Source organism: Paramormyrops kingsleyae, chromosome 11, assembly GCF_048594095.1.
Source record: "Paramormyrops kingsleyae isolate MSU_618 chromosome 11, PKINGS_0.4, whole genome shotgun sequence".
Classification (NCBI taxonomy): Eukaryota; Metazoa; Chordata; class Actinopteri; order Osteoglossiformes; family Mormyridae; genus Paramormyrops; species Paramormyrops kingsleyae.
Window position 1 is genome coordinate 17325107 of NC_132807.1, and position 19832 is coordinate 17344938.

At 45.9% G+C, this 19832-nt stretch overlaps 2 protein-coding genes across 6 annotated transcripts; both read right to left on the minus strand.

The window, feature by feature from the left end:
* Nucleotides 1-50: 50 nt before the first annotated feature.
* On the minus strand, nucleotides 51-11308 carry LOC111846677 (transient receptor potential cation channel subfamily M member 1-like). The gene is made up of 18 exons (XM_023817118.2): nucleotides 11231-11308; nucleotides 10692-10792; nucleotides 10111-10287; nucleotides 9832-9966; nucleotides 9625-9675; nucleotides 9384-9524; nucleotides 9237-9266; nucleotides 8713-9002; nucleotides 8374-8602; nucleotides 7396-7524; nucleotides 7156-7287; nucleotides 6695-6823; nucleotides 6254-6505; nucleotides 5655-5829; nucleotides 3727-3871; nucleotides 2767-2969; nucleotides 2095-2227; nucleotides 51-1787 (listed from the first exon to the last, which is right to left on the minus strand). The coding sequence occupies exons 1-18, from the start codon at nucleotides 11286-11288 to the stop codon at nucleotides 593-595; spliced, it is 3705 nt and encodes a 1234-aa protein (XP_023672886.1). The 5' UTR covers nucleotides 11289-11308; the 3' UTR covers nucleotides 51-592.
* A 1132-nt stretch (nucleotides 11309-12440) lies between these two features.
* LOC111846687 (transient receptor potential cation channel subfamily M member 1-like) lies at nucleotides 12441-19475 on the minus strand. Of its 5 annotated transcripts, none has more exons than XM_023817134.1 (7): nucleotides 19330-19475; nucleotides 17783-17859; nucleotides 16795-16981; nucleotides 15189-15313; nucleotides 14473-14644; nucleotides 12853-13027; nucleotides 12441-12770 (listed from the first exon to the last, which is right to left on the minus strand). In XM_023817134.1, the coding sequence occupies exons 2-7, from the start codon at nucleotides 17816-17818 to the stop codon at nucleotides 12590-12592; spliced, it is 876 nt and encodes a 291-aa protein (XP_023672902.1). In that variant the 5' UTR covers nucleotides 17819-17859; nucleotides 19330-19475; the 3' UTR covers nucleotides 12441-12589. The 5 variants fall into 5 exon arrangements, with proteins under 5 accessions (XP_023672902.1, XP_023672910.1, XP_072574263.1 ...); XM_023817142.2 differs by lacking the exon at nucleotides 19330-19475 and adding an exon at nucleotides 19104-19254; XM_072718162.1 differs by lacking the exons at nucleotides 17783-17859; nucleotides 19330-19475 and adding an exon at nucleotides 15914-16127 and having other exon boundaries at nucleotides 16795-16929.
* Nucleotides 19476-19832: the final 357 nt, after the last annotated feature.

Consider the following 19832-nt stretch of genomic DNA (forward strand, 5'->3'; position numbering starts at 1 on the left):
TGCAGGTGGAGCGAGGGCCACTGCTAACTCCTCCGCTCCTCTTCCCCCCCCCCCCCCCCCCGGCGCACTATCGCTATCTTTAGGAGCCCAAGCAGCTTTAGTTAAGGGGCCCCTATTGTTCTTTCCTTCCTCTTCCCAATGGCATCTTAATTGTGTACTGGACTTTAACCCAAGCTTCATCTTAAAAATGTGATAGATTTCTACTTTTTTTTTGTTTCCGTGGTTTATGAGTAGCGTGATTGTGTGTTTGTGATCGTACGTATGAGCTTGTTCCAATCCTGTTAGTGCCCAGCGTGTTTGCCACGGTGACGGCCACCTAGTTATCTGAAACCTAGTTACTGAAATAAGAATAAATCATGTAAAATATATACTATGTAATGTAGGTTGTTACATTTTTTTTTACCAGCTCAACTAATACATTGAAACATAACTTCACAACGATGTTCATCCATCCCTGATGCTTTCTAAGCAGAACAGAAAATTATTGATTAATTTTAGACTAATATACAGAGGATACCAGATGGTTGTGGCTGAGCTGTACCTGCAGATGGCGCTGTGCTTCTGTTGTGGTGCCATGTGGGTGAATTCACTGTCAGCAGTCGGTTTCAGCGTTCATGGCGTCTTTTGGGCCTAATTTCACATGACCTGTCACTCCCTCACCCACTGAGCCATCACACGCCCCCCAAATGTCCTTCACACTGGAGGCAGCCCTAGGCTTCTCCATGCTGTCCCCCAAAGATCTCACCTTCTGGGGCTTGGTGTTCAAGCTCTTCGACCTGAGAGGTGGGTACATCCTGTCCTCGACCGCCAACAGGTGGTCCCTGTCGTTGACGCTTTGGTGTCTGTGCGTCTCCGTTCTGCTCTTGTCTTCCTTTGGGGCCCTGGCCACCTGCTCCTCACCGTCGGCGGACGACTTGGCGGGATGCCGCACGACGGACACTTTGGGAATGCGGCCGAAGAGGCTGGGATGCACTTTGTATTCGAAGCAGGGGGCCCATCGGCCTGAGGATGACGGCCCGCTTGCCTGTTCCATGAAGGTGCTGTAGTCCTTGGCCCAGCTGCTCTTGTCTTCCTCCCCTGCCAGGTTTAGGATGATGCTGCTTTGGCACTTCCTGATTGAAGAGAGGACACCATTCGAGGAATCGGAAGGATAGTAGCGCACTGCCACACACTTCTCCAGTGGGTAAGAGACCGCTGCCTCCAGTTTAGCCTTCTTCGTTGTCACTCCTGCATTCGCCAGCATGGCGTCCAGCGCCGACTCGCCGAGCTCCGTCGGTTTGGAGGGCTCAGCATTACATTTGTCAGAATCGCCGCTCGTCTGATCACAAGGAGAGATCAAAATATCAACGGAGGCGCTGTGCTGTCTCTTTTCCACCGGGGCGGCGACATCTAACGTCTGGCCGTACTCCTTGGCTGACATAGTTGGGGTGGCGCACAGGAGGCTGCTCTGTCTCTCGGGCACCAGGAAGCTCCGCCTCTCGCCGCCGTCCCGCTCCTCCTGGGCGCGATCCTCAGCCTCCAGGTGGTAGCGGTAGAGGCTGTATCCGTCGGCGCTGTTGATGCTGCTGTGCCGCAACAGCCCGGAAGGTTCTCTGGCAGAGGGGTACCCTGGGTGCATGTAGGCCGGTTCCGCCTTCTCCAGCCCAGCCAGCTTCTCTAGCGCGTTCATCATACGGCCAGAGAACTCCTCCAGCTGAGCCAGGCGCAGGTCCACGGTCTGCAGGGCGGCCTTCATGGAGTTCTCCCGCTCGTTCACCTCCTCCAGACGCATGGACATGTTCTCCACCCTGAGGGGGCAGCCGAAGAACTTAGGAGCAGAACAAATGGGACGCCAGCTAATAGACTAATATTTACTAGATTTCTTTGCTGATTATTTTTGGGGGTGCCCCTTACCCCCTTGACTCTTACACTGGTTATGAATACAGTTACTGTTAAAAGATAAAAAATCAGGTGAGAGATGTGTGTATGTTAGCTGGCTCACATTTACTTTGTCACGTATGGAAATGCCATGAGTAGCACGAACAGGCTGTATTGGCGTGTTTGATGCTGGTGGAGGTGTGGCGTGTTTGATGCTGGTGGAGGTGCACTGCGCACCTTTCACACGTCACCCGGATGCGCTCATCATTGGATGACTGCTCCTTGTCCTCCATCTCCCGGAAGTACTCCTCCACGCACTGCTCCTCAAACTCATAAAGGTTCTTCAGCTCTTCGGCATTCAGCGAAAGCTCTGTCAAAAGACAAAATGAGCAGATCGATGGTTTATCTCACTGGGACTCTCTGCTGGACGGGGACATGGATGGATGTATCCCGGTGCCCCAAATAAAGATGACATGATTAAACCAAACGCGTCGTCGGGGAGGGGTGGTTATACTGGGGGGTAGTGCTAAGCTTTTTGGTGAACATCTGATTTACAATTTCTCTTAAATTATTTAAAATGCTATTGAATGTCACACAACTCTTTCATTTGTTTATTTTTTGTATGTTTTTTGCCAGTGTATTATATGATTATATATGACCCTAAAATTTCCTTTGGGATTCATAAAGTATCCATCCATCCATCCATCCATCCCTCAGCTGCTTGCACTTCACACGCTTGTGGCAGTGGGGCCTGGTGCCAATCCCAGCCAGCAATAGGCCGCCTCTGGGCAGCATGCCAGTCTATCCCATCACGAAAGGTATTATTGATGCTGGTTGTTATTATTACTGAGAGCGTTCCTGCCTCCCCAGTATGCATTTAAACAGCAGCAGGTGCCATCGGTGACCCACTTAGCCCTTTATCACGCTCGTCCAATTCCCCTTCCGTCTTCTTCCTGCATCGACAGCAGAGATGTTTCAGCAGGATGTAGATGTGGCTGAAGATGATGAGGGGGGGAGGAAGGACTGGCCGGTCGTTGAAGGTCATGATCAGCTGGTATCTCTGGAACTTCCAGATTTGGTTGGATATGGATTTGACCTCGAAGAAGGTATTGCTGTAGAGGAAAGACAAGGAACAGAGTGTTAATGACATGGATGGATGGATGGATGGATGGATGGATGGATGGATGGATGGATGGATGGATGGATGGATGGATGGATGGATGGATGGATGGATGGATGGATGGATGGATGGATGGATGGATGGATGGATGGATGGATGGAGCTGCGGAAAAAATTAAGAGACAACAGCACAATTTTTTGTTTCACTCATTTCTCAATTTATGGGTGTGCGTCTGTGAATAATGTATATTTTTCTGCAATCTGGTTCTTCCCTGTTTCTCATTGATGAAGGGCTTCTTCCTTGCTTTATGGGATCTCAGTCCTGCTTCTAGGAGCCTGATACAAACTATCCTAGCAGTGCACTTCACACCTGCATTTAATGTTTCCCATTCCTTTTGAAGGTCACTTGATGTCATCCTCTGATTCATAAGAAACTGTCGGATAAGTTAACGGTCATCCCTGGCATTAGAATGTCGCTTCTGCCTTTTATCTGGTTGGGTTCTGGTCATTCCCAGTATCTCCTGCTTCACCTTATTTTTGTGTACTGCTGTCTTAGAAATTTTTAACCCGAAAGCATCCTTTTGTTTTAGTTTTTAGTTTTAGTGATTATTCGTCAACACACATATATAGACAGTAAAAAAGACATTCAGACATTAATTAACAGTGACAGTACAATGACTGTTGGGGAAGGTAATGCGTAGCAATGCGACTGCAGGCTTCCTCTGCGCTGCCCGTCGATGGAGCTCGTACTTGAACACGGCGATGAGAAGGTTCACTAGGAGGATGTTGGCGACCAGTAAGTAGCAGGCCATGATGGCGGGGGTGAGCCAGGCGCCGGGGATGCAGGGGGGGAGCTTCTTCCCATCCTCATCATACATGTTCTCGCCACACGGAGCTGTAGCAGAACGTAAGGAGGCGTAAGTCTGCGGGACCAGTGGCCCTCGAATGTGAACGAGGAAATAACCTGTTATAACACCTAGATGAAGATCCATTAAATAGATCCATTAGCTGAATTACTTGTCTTTAATGCTTTTGTACAAAACACTTAAAATATTGAATTTACAGTATTTATCTTTAGATAAAATGTAAGACAATGGTGTATACAGTATATTTACAGTTACTCTCAATTGCTTTGGTACATTTCATGAAACATAATTAACATTCTCACCATTATAAGAGTATTTCTCAAAACAGTTCCTGCATATAGCTATGGTTTAGCTGCAAAAGCCTGTAACTTTAAGCAATACAATTAACTCATTTCTCAAAGGCAAATTATTTCCACCAATAAATTAATCAGTGCCACCAAAATGAAAAGTACAATCAGCATCGTTTTAACCATGAGGGTCAAAATACTTGGATATATTGTCAGTGTAAGTACGTTCCTGAGCTCAGAATGATAGTCGGTTCCTACTTTCTCATTGCCACTGACTGATCATTTTTCTTTAGCAAACTGATACTTATTCGTGTCAGAGACACCAGTTTTAACATTGCAAGGCTCTACATTACAGAATGTAAAGTTCACCGGCAAGAGAAAGCACTCGAATGCACATGTGTCTTCTTCAGGTCTCAGGACAAAGTACAAAGTCACACAGCACTGTATAACACAAAAACAGTGATTCAGCAATACAAGGACAACAAAATAAAAACAAATGAAAGTACTGTGGAAACCAAAAACACAACAATGCTGTATCACTCCAGTGTATAGAACCTGTTTTAAAGTCATTTTGAAAGTTTGGTTAATGGTTTTGCCTGTGATGACTAACACGATGTGCAAGTACGTATATAGCTACACAATCTATTTTAACCAACAAGACTAAAGCAACTGAAAATTGTGCCAAATGATGACAGTTGTACAACTGCTGTGCAGAAGTGACATTATGGTGTGGGGATTACACTCGTTGCTTTGCAAATGTTGTCATTTGAGAAATGCTCCAAAGCAATGGAGAAAAACTGTAACAGCATATAAATAGGATCCTGTATCATGAAGGTTACTTACGGTTGATTTCCATCGCGTAGACTACAGGCAAGCGGCATTATGAGAAGCAAAGATGGAGCAGAACCATTATAACATAATAACCGTAAACAGGCCTGAGAGTAAACCAGCCTTAGTCTGTCAGGAAGAAAACCATAATATACATATATTTCCATTTTAAAAACAAACTTACTCAATACAGACCCTTAGCAGTTGAAAAGAAAAAAAATACTTATTCCACCAGAGATTTTATATGTCAATTATTATGTTTAATATGTTCCTTCTGATAGAGACAGCAGATGATCGTCAGCTCATGGGAAAGCCAGAGACTCACGGACCAAAATTGTATTTTACTCAACGACAGTGATCTAGATGCTTCATATTTTTAACTGTTTAGATATTAAGCAGTATTTCAGTGTAGCGATTATCCTTTTAAATTATAAAGACAATCACAGATATAAAGGGCAGTAATTATTTTATTGTGCTTAAAAAGTGCACGTTTGTGCCATTGAGCCAGCAGGGGGAGCTATATGAATTACGGACAGAGCCGCAAACCTTTTCAGAGTGAATGGCTGAAGCTGAGGGGCTAACTGAACTGCTAGTGGCAATGGACCCGAATCCGGTCAATGGATAATGGACAAGAGTCAGAACTGATCATCCGCCCTTGAAACAGGAAACAGAATCTTACTATGAATTCTAGTCTTACGATCTATGGAGTCCGCAAACACCTCTCCGTAGATCATCCAGTAGGGCATGTAGAAGATGTTGCGCGCCAGGCGCCATGTGGGCTCCTCGTCCGGGTGTAAGATGGCCTGCCGCGCCACACCGAAGCTCATGAGCACCACCAGCATGATGACCACGAAGTACAGCATGTCGATCATCTGGGAAACACAGGGAGGCGCTGTCTGGCACCCACTTACAGAGACTCCCTCTCCCAGGACCAGTGGCACATTAATGCATAAGCTGTCCTAGGCTATAGTCACGGGCCCCAGCAAACATCCAAACTCTGTGGAACATATCTGTACCATTGATGGTATATTAATGCTGTTTGTACCTTGGGAATGTTCCTCAGAGTCCATTTCTGTACCTTAAAAGGTACAATTGGCAGACCCTTGAGGGTACAGCCCCAGAGACAAGCAAAGGTACAAAGTGGTACTCGAGAGTGTGAGTGCCCATACTGGTGTCAGCCTAGGAGCCTTGGATAAGTTAACGGGCTGAGGACTGACCACAGGAAATCCAGTCTTTCATTATCATTGAAAGCTGTTCCTCTGGGACGACTTTTCTCCACGACCATGTAAATCTTACCATCTTGCCAATCATCATGACATAGGGTCCCAGGTATTTGTTGACCCCAAAGATGTCCAGGACACGGATGTACCAAAAGATGATGTCCACACAGTAGATAACGCGGCCGTAGCCCATGTAGGGCTCTGTCTGCAGCCTGAGCAGCAACCCTAGCAGGAAAGTGGAGATGGCCACCAGGTCTGTGATGTTCCAGTACTCCTCCAACCACACGTTGATCTTCAGTCTTAGTTTGCCAGGTTCGGACATCAGGATCTTAAAGGGATATGATGAATGTAGACGGCAAGACATTCAATATCTACTACGTTTGTGAGGACATTTCTCAGGTTGCTGATTTCTCCAGGTGATAAAACACATGAAAATTGCATTTGTGTTTTTCATGCTTATTGGACATTTTTGTAAGACTAAATTCACAGAAGTAGAACAGAAGAGCCATTTCCTCACCTGGCGGACCTTCTCCAGCCCCAGGGTGATGATGTAGGAAATGACTATCCACTCCTGCAACGAGGGCCAGCGCTCCATCTTGACCAGGATTATGTAATTATACAGCATCAGATACATCAGGTATGAAATCTGGGCAAAGGAGAGGTGATGGATTTTGGCATGAGTCTGGTAGATCAGAAAGCCATTCTTTCAGGGATTCAACTCTCATATTTAGTAAGGTTACTTATGGTTACGGTTAGGGCTGGGTAGGGGTTAAGGGCTAATCATGTTGGGATTAGAGTTTTCCCCATAGAAATGAATGGAGAGTCCCCACAGAGATATAATTACAAACCTGTGTGTGTGTGTGTGTGCTCGTTGTAGTGTTTAAAAAAAAACAGTTTATTCTACTACAAGAATGATCTGTAGACTTCATCAGTGAAATGTGCTTTATACTGTGTATACAGTATATATAACACTCTTACAGTGTTAAACCAAAACTTGGTGAATGGGGCATTGTAGAATTCATAAATCTTCAATCCAATGGGAATTCTCCTCTGTTTGCTGTCACCTTCCTCCTCATCGTCCTTTTTGGATATCAGATCAGCATTGACATCCTGAAAGCAGCATAGAACCAGGGTTAAAACTGTGTGAGCGGTTCCACCAAATGCAGCCACCAGGAGGCGCCGTCCACAGCAGGTGCACATCCCGGAAATTATGGCTACCTTGCTGGATTTGGTGTCATCCTCCCTCTCTTTTCCATCCTCATTGTTTCCAGACGCTTCTTTTAACTCTTCTCCAATACGAAAATCCAAGAACAAAATCAAGGGTGGGAAAATGATGCCAAGAATCACCTGGATTTTAAAGGAATTCATCGGTAAGGCTGGGAAGCACAGGGGCAATACTCAGTCCTGGGCTCATTTTAATGGGATTTAGCTGTTTATTGATAAACCCATCATAAATGGATATTTATTAAAAGTGCAAGTAAATTGTTACCAATTTTAATTACAGTTGTGTTAATAAAAATGTGAATTGACAACTGGATTTAACACATTTATACCAGTTTAATTATACATATTTAATTATTACTTAGCTACTTATTTATTCATCTGTGGTATAAAGGAATTCCATTTCAAAATTCCCCAATATCATTCTCTACATTTTATTCTGTCATAAATCAGTATTAAAAGGTAAAAACAATTGCTTTTGTCCTCATATGATGATCAGGAATGTTCTTTCTGGTTTTACTGCTTTCTCAATCAACCACAGATATCAGTAATTAGGCAGGAACAGGACAGCGAAAGGGTGGTATTACGGTGCTGATTGAAAGTGCTCAGTAATCCCCGCCGCCGTGAGCTCAGCGGCTTCATTCCAGCGCTCGGTACCTGCAGTGATCTGCTCAGGGCTCCCAGAGGTGCTTGCAGCAGTTACTGCTTGTTCCCTCACACAAGCGTGGACTCCGTTCATTGCACTGATGATAAACCCCATCACTTACATGTTCCTCCTGGATTAACGACTTTATCAAAATTATGTGTGACAGTCTTTGTCATGATTCCACAGACACCTGAAATAGGGTCTTTCTTTAAGAATTAAGGACTTCTTTTCCAGAATCAGCCCGCCTCTGGATAATGACCTTCCTTTCTGAAGTAACACCCTGGAATTAAGCCACATATTGCTGAGCTGAGGTTGGTATGAAAACGTACCTTCAGACCCGGGTTCTTGCCAAATCTCAGGCAGCCCATCCACATGTCGGTGAGCAACATCTGGCTGCACGTGTGAGCTATGAAGTCCCGGTGCTTGGCCGCCACCGCCAGCTTCAGGCATGTGGAGTTGCTCCAGTTCTTCAGCTCATACGTGAGGAGCTTCATGGCCACCTGCTCGTCATGCTTGTAGGACTGCTCCAGCAAGTCGTAGGCCAGCTGTCCAAACTCCCTGCGGCGCACAGGAGAGCAAGAGCTACCCGCGTGTTCTCTCCGAGGGAGTGAAAGCACACAGACAGCTCGATGGTGCTGTAGCGGCGACGTGAACCTTGAGGAACTCACTTTGAATGGTTTTCGAGGTCTTGGGAGATGTCGTCCACCAGCTCACTGCGAGACGACTCATGGGACATGGCCTTGTAGAGCTTGCATGCCACAAGAGCCTTAGCCATAGCCTCCTCCCCCCTCTGCCAAAGGAAGAGCGCCATCTTCTGGCGCTTCATAAGCACTGCCCACACCATGAGCTCATGGAAGGGGTACTGAAATCGGCTGACCTCCGGGTCGTCAATGTCGATATCAATCTCCTCCTCCTTCTTCTTTATTTTTTTCTTGCCTTTTGGCCGTGGCTCGTCATCCTGGTGAAATTTAGCGAGATTTGTCTTTAATTGTCAAAAAGTAGAGCGATTAAACTGAACAGCCCTTAAAATACATCACTGACATGGAACGGGCACAAAATAGTTTTCCGTAGTAATCAAAGTAACCATTTACTTTATTGGCTCACTACTCATAACCAAAGAGAAAACGGAAGACAAGAATGAAATGATGTAGAATTGCAGAACCACAGAAAGAGGTTCCAGTTCGGGTCTCACCTCCATTCCCAGGAGCTTCAGAGCTTTGGGCTTTGGGATTGCATGGGGGGGGGAGGCAGTGTTTGATTATTTACATGCATCACATTATTTCAAACTGTTCCCAGATCTCCGGTGTAATACGGACATTATGCATGTGGTGACGCTCACCCTCTTCAGCCCGTACAGATTGTTGTACAGCGTCCGGAAGGTCTTCCTCGTGTAATTACAGCGATAAGCCCCGCCCATGAGAAGCTCCAGCACCAGGCCAATGTCGATCAGCGTTATCTGGTAATCTGGTGGCAGGTTCCCCTGTAAGACATCAGGCCCAGGATCTGCTGTAGCAGCTGGATTGTTTTTAGAACTTGTCTGTATTTCGAAGGAGTATCTGACAGACATCTTCATATCTTACCTTTTTAACATCTCTTACTACAAAATGTAATGTATTCGTCGGCCCCAGCCTCTGCAATAACCACAGCAGTGTTAGTATGTAATGAGCACATTTCCTTGCACAAAGTATGGTGCCTGCTCCCATGGTTGCGGTACTGTTGTAGTCATGTGACCCGCATCACGTGACCCTTGCTGTTCTAAGATCAGCTGTGGTGTTAAGGGATCTCACCGTGTTGTACAGCTCCTCCAGGCGTGGAATGGTGAGGAAATGGTGGATGTTGACCCCGTTCTCGATCAGCAGTTTGACGAAGTCGACGCGGTCCAGCACCAGGGCGTCCATCATGGCCTGCTCCAGGGAGTTTACCTACAGAGGCCACAAGGGGGCAGCTTCTGTGCGGTAGGAGGACCTTCTCCCGGATGGTCTCTGTAACGTCTACGTGTGTCTGTCCTGAGCCGCCAAAGAGGTGCAGTGCTCAGGCCTCCCCAGGCAGCAGGGGTCCAATCTTACCCAGTTGAGTAGCTCCAGCTTCCGAGGATCCGTCTCCTCCGGCGGCTCTGGCTTCGCCTTCCTGCCCCGGCCCCTCTTGCCCCTGCCCTTGCCCTTGCTAGAGCGGAGGCCGACAGAGGAGGTCCTCCGGGTCTCCTGGACAGGCGGGGCCCTGGTGGCTGACAGGGCGCTCGCAGGCTAGCAGAGAGAGGCAGAGCCGCCCAGCACAGGGTCACCAGCCTGCTGCTTCTGGGGTTTGCAGTGTTTCTGCCTAACCGACACGATTATAGATGTCTACTGAACATTTTCGGGAAAAAAATGTGTTTTGAAGCATCTCTGGTAGAAAGCAGCTTGAGACCTTTAGGATATGTACTGACATGGGAGTAAATTATGGAGGGAATTGGGGGTTGTAACCAGCCAATATAAGCCCCTGGACGCCCTTAAATGGGTGGAGACCTCAACCCTCCCAAAGCTCAACCCAAAGTTATGCCCTTGTATACTAATGTTGGGATAAACACACATTTTAAGGCTGTACTTATGCAGCTTATGACAGCCTCTGCATTGCCTTGCATCTAATCGCTCCCACCAGCACTGAGACTCACTGGCAGGTGGTGTCCATAGACAAAGATCTGGCTGCTTGCGATGTCCACCCTGTTCCAGGCCAGCGCTAAGCTCAGCTGGTCTGCAGCCGACGCGTTGGTGCCTGAACACACACGCACACACACGCACACACGGCTATAATGGGGAGTCGCGATGTTGCCTCACACAACACGGCACATCAGATTACCGTGTGCTTCCATGGCAACCAACCACGGCAAGCGTGTTAAAGTAATCCGTCACTGGTTATGTACACTAATCATTTCCGACACCATTAAACCATAGACCAGCATATCACCAAAAATTCAATCCGCCGTTGTAGTCATCAATCACATGTCATACTTTACATTAAACAGATAGAAAACTGAACACTAGGCAAGTTATATTGCAGCTCTTACATTAATTGCGACCGGCTCATACATTTTACCACATTTTTACTGCAATTAAAACTCCCCATGAATGGCTACTTATTATAACCTGCCGTGCACATTCTGAGTGATTCTGAGACACTTTGTTTCGTTAATCTCCTGCATGGAGGCAGTACCTTTCAGCAGGGCTGTGAGGATGGCCATCTCGATGTCCTGCTGGCCCTCTGACCCCATGCGGAACACCGTTATCTGCATCACGGGTGAGACGTCAGCGCGCGTACTCTACATGGCTTTGCTGGTTCATTTTTAATCGCTGATATCACTTCTGCATGCATTCTGCGCAGCACACAGGCCTATAATCAAGTAGGTCGCATGTCCTCTGCGTCACAGGAAATCTGCTGTGATGGTGTGATGGATCACATGATGCAGAAATGCAGCTACAAGGAAGATGATCGGGCCCAAATCAGAGGGAGACAAAGTGAGACATCTGGGTATGTGTACAAATAGGCGGGGATTCCAGGCTGGAAGGTACCAAGGTACCATTCATGACCAAGCAGGATGACAACCTCTGCTGGGGCTTTGAGTCTACAGCCAACAGATTCAGCTCCAAAGATCTCAAAACACCTCAGTGCCTGATATAAGGCATGATGTGTCCCTATGACCTACAGACACACAGAGATTCATTATTGCTGCTCCAGGACAGGGACTTTAGCTCAGTGACAGTAGAAAGTGGTTCATTTTCGACATGAACATGTTAGGGCATCAGCCATGTATGGTCCTGAGACCTGGGATACTGCACTGGAAAGCAGGGTCATGAAAATGGGCTGCAGATGTGGCGGATATTTTACTGTAAGGCTAAGAGAAGAACAGAGGAGAAAGAGTAGGAATAAAAATGTTACTGTGTGAGGTATATTTACGTATCACCTCATCAATACTGGCTGCACTTAGGGGTCGTGTCTATTATTTAATCCATAACATTATATTTAAATATTTTCACTGCACCAGTTCCCCATCTCTCTTCGTTGGTACATCATGCCTCAGGCTTCGATACTGGCTCGTCCAATCAACAGGACCCCAACTGGATAAGCAACTAGTCAACATGGATGGATGGTTGGATGAATGGATGGATGGGTGGGTGGATGGATTCTCTGTCAGTAAGAATCATGGTTGATATCTGCCAGTTATCAGCTGCTCTAAATATCTTTTCATCCTTTCCTATATTAACATTAACATTCTTACAAAACAGTGAATTTGTAGTAGCATTTATGTAGATGCAACAGAGAAGACAGAGAAAACAGACAATGTTTCTTTCTTGGGTTATTAGACACATGAATTGTAATGTTTGTCACCAAATGGATAAGGACACAAATGAAGAATGACAAGATATGACAGATGATCAATTCTTTATTAATCGATTTATCACAAATAAATCACTTATTATAGTTCACATTTGCCACATAATATTTCCTATAAATATGATTATAATTTATATGTGCTTCAGTTCATAAATGTATAACAGTATCTATAGGCATGTTTCACATATCATCATGTCTACGATGGCTACTGCTCACACTGCTTCTAACGTTACTTACGAGTTCTCGCTTTTTCATGCATTCTGCGATCATCAGGAAGACCTGCTGAGCTTGGCTGCGGTTGTAGTTGAACGTCTTCTGAACAGTGACTAGGAGCTGGTCCTTCGCGTTCTCGCTGATGACCCTGTGGAGAGACAAGGTGGTTGTGGATTCCACCTGAAGGGGGCGCCGTGGTTTCTGACACCTGACATGGATCTCGAGCTCACCCTCCGTCCTCTGAGTACTTGTGAGCGAAGGAGATGATGTCGGAGGCTCGTCCGCTGCCGTCACATACCACCACGGGCACGGGGGGGTCCTCTCGCAGGCTCTCCAGCACGATGGAGATGACATTGGGCCCCCCCTCTACAATCAAACAGACCAGTGGTACGCCCTGGCCCAATCCTGTCAGAGAGACACACATGGTGGGCATGTTTATCGTTACTGAAACCCTCTGCTGGCTACAGATAGTCACTACACGAAATATTAAATAAATGCATTCCTTATTAAGTAGATGCTAAGGCAGCAAGCTCTGCTAACCAGCTAGCTAGCTATGACCTTTTGGGGCCCCAGAAAGAACTAAGCGACCCCTAATACCCAGAAACAGCCTGAACCAGGCCAATCGGGAGAATTACAGGTAAGCCGCTCAGCTTTTGTGCCGGTCAGAAACCAAATAAATTGCTGATTTTAAAATCGAGAAGAATAATAATTTTACAACTTAAAAATTCAACAGCAGCACTACAGAATGTTAACCGGCGAGTTTTGTCACGCACAATAGACCACTATTGCCCTGCATAGAGAGCTACGCAAATACGTGGCACGTGCATCTGTGTGATTGCTTGTCATTCAGGAGGTGCCACAAATAATCGCTCGCTATTGCTAATCACTGAAATTTTCTCAAATGATGGATGTTAGAAAGAGACCATGCGGGGCTGAAAAAGTCAGACTACTTGAACAATATGCTATTTATTATTTATTTTCTTCAGTAATACATCAGTAACACATTTATCGACTTGAATTGTGGCATCATTTATCAAAGTTCCCCCAGAACAAATATAAAATGGGCTGGCCTTGGCCATAAAACTCCAGGACAGGAAATTAGGCCATCAGACTCGATCCCGAGCCGTAAAACACTGGCTATGACATTAACCGTCCCCGTGTGACCCTGGGTGCAGTGAGTGGTGACAGCTGGGCACCCCTTTGCTGTCCCTGCCTTACCAGTAGCCCCAGGCATAGGATGACAAAGGGAAACCCAAAGGTCACATGGGCGAGCCGAACTGCCGGCCAGAAGAGCGCCCCCTAGCTTCTTTGGCCACTACAGCTCACACTACCAGTCAAGATAAATCTAAAAATAAATTTTAAACAGATAAGTACTGTGCAAACAATGTAGCACTGCAGTAAAGATAGTTTTGTGTTAAGTGCTGGACAAACAGGGTTTGGTAACGTTAAGCACTGAATGGCAGTAACAGGATCAATTTAACCACGTGTTCCCTTCCTGTGCCACATGTTCCCTTCCCGGTGGTGCGTGTTCTGTTCCTGTGCCACATGTTCCCTTCCCGTGGCGCACGTTCCCTTCCTGTGCCACGTGTTCCCTTCCCGTGCCGCATGTTCTCTTCCTGTGCCACATGTTCCCTTCACCGTGCCGCATGTTCCCTTCCTGTGCCACATGTTCCCTTCACCGTGCCGAATGTTCCCTTCACCGTGCCGCATGTTCCCTTCACCGTGCCGCATGTTCCCTTCCTGTGCCACATGTTCCCTCCCCGTGTCACACGTTCCCTCCCCGTGTCACACGTTCCCTTTCTGTGCCACGTGTTCCCCTCCCATGGTGAGTGAGGGCAGGCCCTGCTTACGTGTGTTGATCTTCTGCAGGGAGATGTGCTTCTCCAGCTGTCTGCGCAGCTTCACCTCGGCGCCGTACTTGCCGTGGGTGCCGTTGTCAGCCAGGATAAAATGGGAGTGGCTGTTGTTGAGCAGCGACAGCTTGCTGAGGGGGTTTGACATGGTCTGGTAGGGCCGTGTCACCTGGGGGTGCCACGAGCATCACACTTTACTTTGGGGACAGTGACAGACAGTAAATTTCATTCACATTCAGCTTAACTTCTACTAAATATTCCATCCATCATCTATCCATTCATCCATCCATTTTCTTTACCAACTAGTCCTATGCAGGTTTGCATGGGTCTGGAGCCTATCTCGGAAGCTACAGGCGCATGGGAGGGAATAATCCGGGATGGGACACCAACCCATAACGGTGTACTGTATATTACAACTAGGTGCTGTCTTAAGTCCATTCTTCAACATAAAATAGTTTTAAGTTATTTCTTTATAGGGGTGCTGTGCCCATGATCAGAAGGTCACTGGCCCAAATCTGACTTCTCTATTGGGCCCCTCTGACATAAATAATATGTAAATAGTTTCCAATGAGAGAAGCAATACAACCATATTGTCTAAGTGTGAGAAGGACCAAAACTGCTGGAGGAGTCTTCTTTCGGCTCGGCTTTGCGGATGGTCTGTTGTACTTCGCTACAGACTCACATCTCGCCCAATGAGGTCGCTACAGACTCACATCTCGCCCAATGAGGTCCTCCTTATTCTCCACGATGCCCCAGGGGGCGATGCCCACCGCGTAGACCTTCCCTCGCGATTTCGAGGAGTGGTCTTTCAATGCGTCTCCAACGTGCCGGACCACCCCTACAGCACACGGGAGCACATGCAGCCGGGAGAGTTTATTTCATATGTACGTGGTTCCAGGCCACTTAAGGAACTTTACTGAATAATACTGACGCTACAGTTGTAATTTGTTTCACAGGAAGTTTTAGCTACAGAGTGTTTAAGTCACCGTGTTGCATTTCTGTTTGCTCACCACTTGTAGAGAAGTTCTCATAATACTTATTCTGCCTTTAATATTTCTGATAATCATTCATTTTTATGAAACTCATATGATATTTAGATCTGCTGCTGCAGAGGCCACCTGCTAGTGCAGGGGTGTCCAACTCCAGTCCTGGGGGGCCGGAGCCCTGTGTAGCTTAATTCTTTCCCTGTTCCACCATAAATGATTCAGCTCAAGAGCTGTGTGGTAATTAGCACAAGGAGTTGAATCAGGTGTGTTAAATGAGGGGCAACCCAATAATGTGCAGGGCTCCGGCCCCCCAGGACTGGAGTTGGGCACCCCAGTGCTAGGGCACTGTTTCCCAGCCCAGTCCTCTGGGATCGGGGTGAAGCAAGAATGTGGGCCGTCTGGGGGTCCCTGAGGATCGGGTTGGGAAACACTACACTAGAGTAGATACCAACCAGTGCTGACTCCACCGGTGAAGATCCACGCCCCTGTGGTCACAGCAGCCTTGATCAGGCCCTTTCCAAAGACCTGCTTCAGTTTGGGCTGAAGGTCAAAGTTCTGCAGACCTCCGTGAACAGAGATGAGCAGCGTGGGCAGCTCCAGCTGCCAGTCCTTAATCATCAGCTGCAGCAAGCTGTCAGGTTTGGTGTCATAGGAAACCCGGACGTACTGATAGAGAAGCGGAGAGCCGTTAGTGAGCAATCTGAACAGACAGCAGTGACCCATGCCGAGTAAGAGGAAAGGCCCATACACTGCTCACAGAAATGCCTGAGATGACTGCTTAAGTCAATAAAAATATTGCAAATGTATTGCTTTAATTTAATAAAATCATTACTTTGTTCATATGTTGACAAAGGATAAATATTACACTAGAAACAAACTGTAATTTAAAGTAAAATAGTAATAAATTGAAACCTAAATTATAGTTCTAAAAAGGCTGATCTGAGTTAAAAAGTTTATCGACAGGCAGACTCTTTGGTTGCTTTTTAATTAGTAACACCTTTGCAATAACATAAACTCTAATATTTGCATTAATTATCCCTTTGGAAGGCAATGACTACGATTGCAATTAATAACAAAATTGCAGGATCAGAACTGAATGCGTCAATCAAAACAGTTATAACACTTGGCAAAGACACAGTCTGTGTGGAAGATGTGCAGATATGTTAAACATTATTTGTGAATGACTTTTATTATAAAACCAATAATTTATTACAGAATTAAGCAAGTGTCCCAAGACTTTCTGTGAGCATTGCAGTTTGTAGGACTGAGGCGTGGCCTGTAGCTGTGGCTTAGTGCCTGTTGCATTGCAGTAATAGGGTCGTGACTGACGTACCATAGTCTTGTTGACGTGACCTGCGCTCTGGAACTCCAGGGTGCCGTAGGCGTCTGTGGGGAAGGCTTGGGTGTGTTTGGCCACGCTCCACTTCTCCTGTAGGATGTCCACCTGGACGTTCTCCTCCGCGCTGGTTTTGCCAGGAGGGATGGCCACATGCTTGTTGACCAGCTGACCACAGCTGCACCTACATGACGATGGACATAGTTCACAAGAAGTGGCCATAAGTGATAAATATGAAGGGCTTGTGTGGGTCCATTAGCAGCTGGAATGTAAGACACCTGGAGAAGAACAGAGACCCGAGTGAAGTGGAAATGGATGAGGGTCTTATTGTTTGTACGGAGCCACTCCTGCCCTTAATGCCCTGTCAGCGGAAGCTCTGTGGTTTATGATGCCACCATCCTGCAGCAGATACAAGCTGCAGCTCACAGAGGGTCACGGTCCCTGTCGATGGCTGGAGGGGTGACTCCAGAGGGCTTCTCTCAGGCTGGCCCATCACTCCCACCTTTATGCTGCTCTATGTGGGAGGCGTGTATGCTACACAAGGCTGTGATCCTTCAAGGATGTCACCAACACGTTATTTAGTATATGCACGGAAACATTAAGCATGTTCGTGGATACATTTAGCATGTGCATGATTACATTCAGCATGTGCATGGACACATTTAGCATGTTTGCAGATACATTTAGCCTGTGCATGATTACATTCAGCATGTGCATGATTACATTCAGCATGTGCATGGACACATTTAGCATGTTTGCCGATACATTCAGCATGTGCATGGTCACATTTAGCCTGTGCAAGGGCACTTCAGTATGTGTGAGGAAATTTTGCAGCTTTAGAACACAACATTATGCTAGTGAAACTGTCAAAATTTCTCTGTAATTTTAGATTTGTATTATTTTTCCATTTTTCTGTTTTAATAATTAAAGAAATACAGTCAGGACTATAAAATTACCAGAGACTCCATCCATAGGTTCCACCTACCTGTTTGGTTCTTTGCTGGGAAATATCTGGACGCATTCTCTCTTATAAAAGATTTTCTCTATCCAAGCTTTCTGAGCCTGCAAAAAAATAATGCGGAATGTGAAGATTAGATTATCGATGTGGGGAAGAACTGGACACTGCTGACCTAAACTGGGGACAAAGGTTGTGAGTCCAGATCACCAAGAAGGGCCTCGCATTCATCCACAAGCCACATAAAAACAGTATTAAAAAAATTTAAACATTCTGCTGAAGGGACACAGCACTCTCAGAGAGCTGTTAAACACACGCTGGCTTTGTCTGGCTTTTCCGGAGACTCAATCGCTATTCAGTGCTACGCATACTTAACATTTGTTCATTATGGCATCCGGGGTGTTGCTCCACCTTGTGTCTGGACGAGCTCCGCGCAAACACGACGAATAGTTATAGGATGGATTGAAGGATGACTGGCCTCGGCATATCACTAAGAAATCAATGTGTTATTTACACTGTATTTAGTCGCCGTATTTCATTTCCGCATATTTGAATGTGCTCCTAAACAGCACGTTCTGTGTGGAAACAAGGCTCTCTGCTGAATCACAAGTAGGGCAAAGCATACATAACTGAACTGATGATAACAATAAGCTAACAAAAAGCTCAAGGTACGAAGGAAAAAAATGTACATGTGGCGCTTATTTAAGGAAAATGGCTTCCGGACACCACATAAATTGGTTACATTCGAATGGAGGTGTGGAAGACGCAACACATTGATAACGACCACATTTAGCTCTGCCTGAAGTTATCAGTACGTGTTTAGTAGGAGTTAATAAAGTCGCAAAGACGCCGAATTCCCGCTTTGCAGACGTGAAACGAGCCCATAAAATCAAGCAGGCAGGCGAGTCCTAAAACGATTCCATAAAAAAAGCTGATTCCGTACAATAATCAACTACCATTCTGGGTATTCTGATCGTCATCTAGTGCTGGATCAAAATAACCGTAATAAAAATTAATATTTGCATTTTGATTCGTTCAGTATTACAATACTGAAACTTTTTAAACAAATCTCTCAACAACGTTGTTAAAATAAGATGTATCATTAAAAAATAAAAACTGTTATTCACTTTAAACAACACTGCCATGAAGAATGTTATACGTTTTTACACCGATATAAATTATTTGCACAAACATGTTTATAAATATTTATTTATACTTAACATTAGATTTTTTATTATGGCAACCATGTTACATATATTTACAGCTAACGCTACTGATTTATGGAATTATGATTATTTGGAACAATATTATATCTCATATCCAAAGTTAATTGTTTTTAGACCGGAAATACCTTTTTCGTGATCTGAACTCTTGGAAGAAACTCCCACTGATTTCTTTTTTTTTTTTTTTAGTCCACTACAAGGTCGACTCATACAAGACAAACAACTTTAACTGTGAACTTGTGTTAGACGATCTCTGCGATACGAAAGGCCTATGGGGCTCAAAATATTTAGCGGCAATTAAATTATTGCTGCATATGCGGAATGACGCTTACAGGTAATGCGCGTGTGTCTTACCGTGTGCGCGTCAGCGCGGCGGCCTGGCCGGGATCCGCGGTAAGGCCGTGGGTCCACCCCTCGCGTGCTTTACAGACGAGCGCTCCCAGCTCATTGCTCCCAGACCCCCAAACCAGCGAGTCCCACAAGACGTGAACCTCCATCACTTTATGAGGAGTGGTTCATATGATGAGCATGTGAGCTGGCTCTTTGTTCGAGCCGGTCTCATGACTCGAATTCACGGTAATCCTTTTGGGAGTCGCATGACCCATCTCCTTGCCCACAGGGTATTTTCATCCCAAGATGGGACAAAGCACAACAAATCTGCTTTGATAGTCAACCCTAATACCCAATTTTCGCTTTTTTTCTTTACATTTTCCTCCCAGGACAGTGGGGTTGTGTGCGGGGATGCTGAGAAAGCGCGTCAAACGATTCCGTCCAGCCAAACCAGAGAAGATAGAATTCAGAAGAAAGGCTTAACTCTGACGTCTTTGTTATTTTGGAGGTGTCAAATTCTGCTGTTA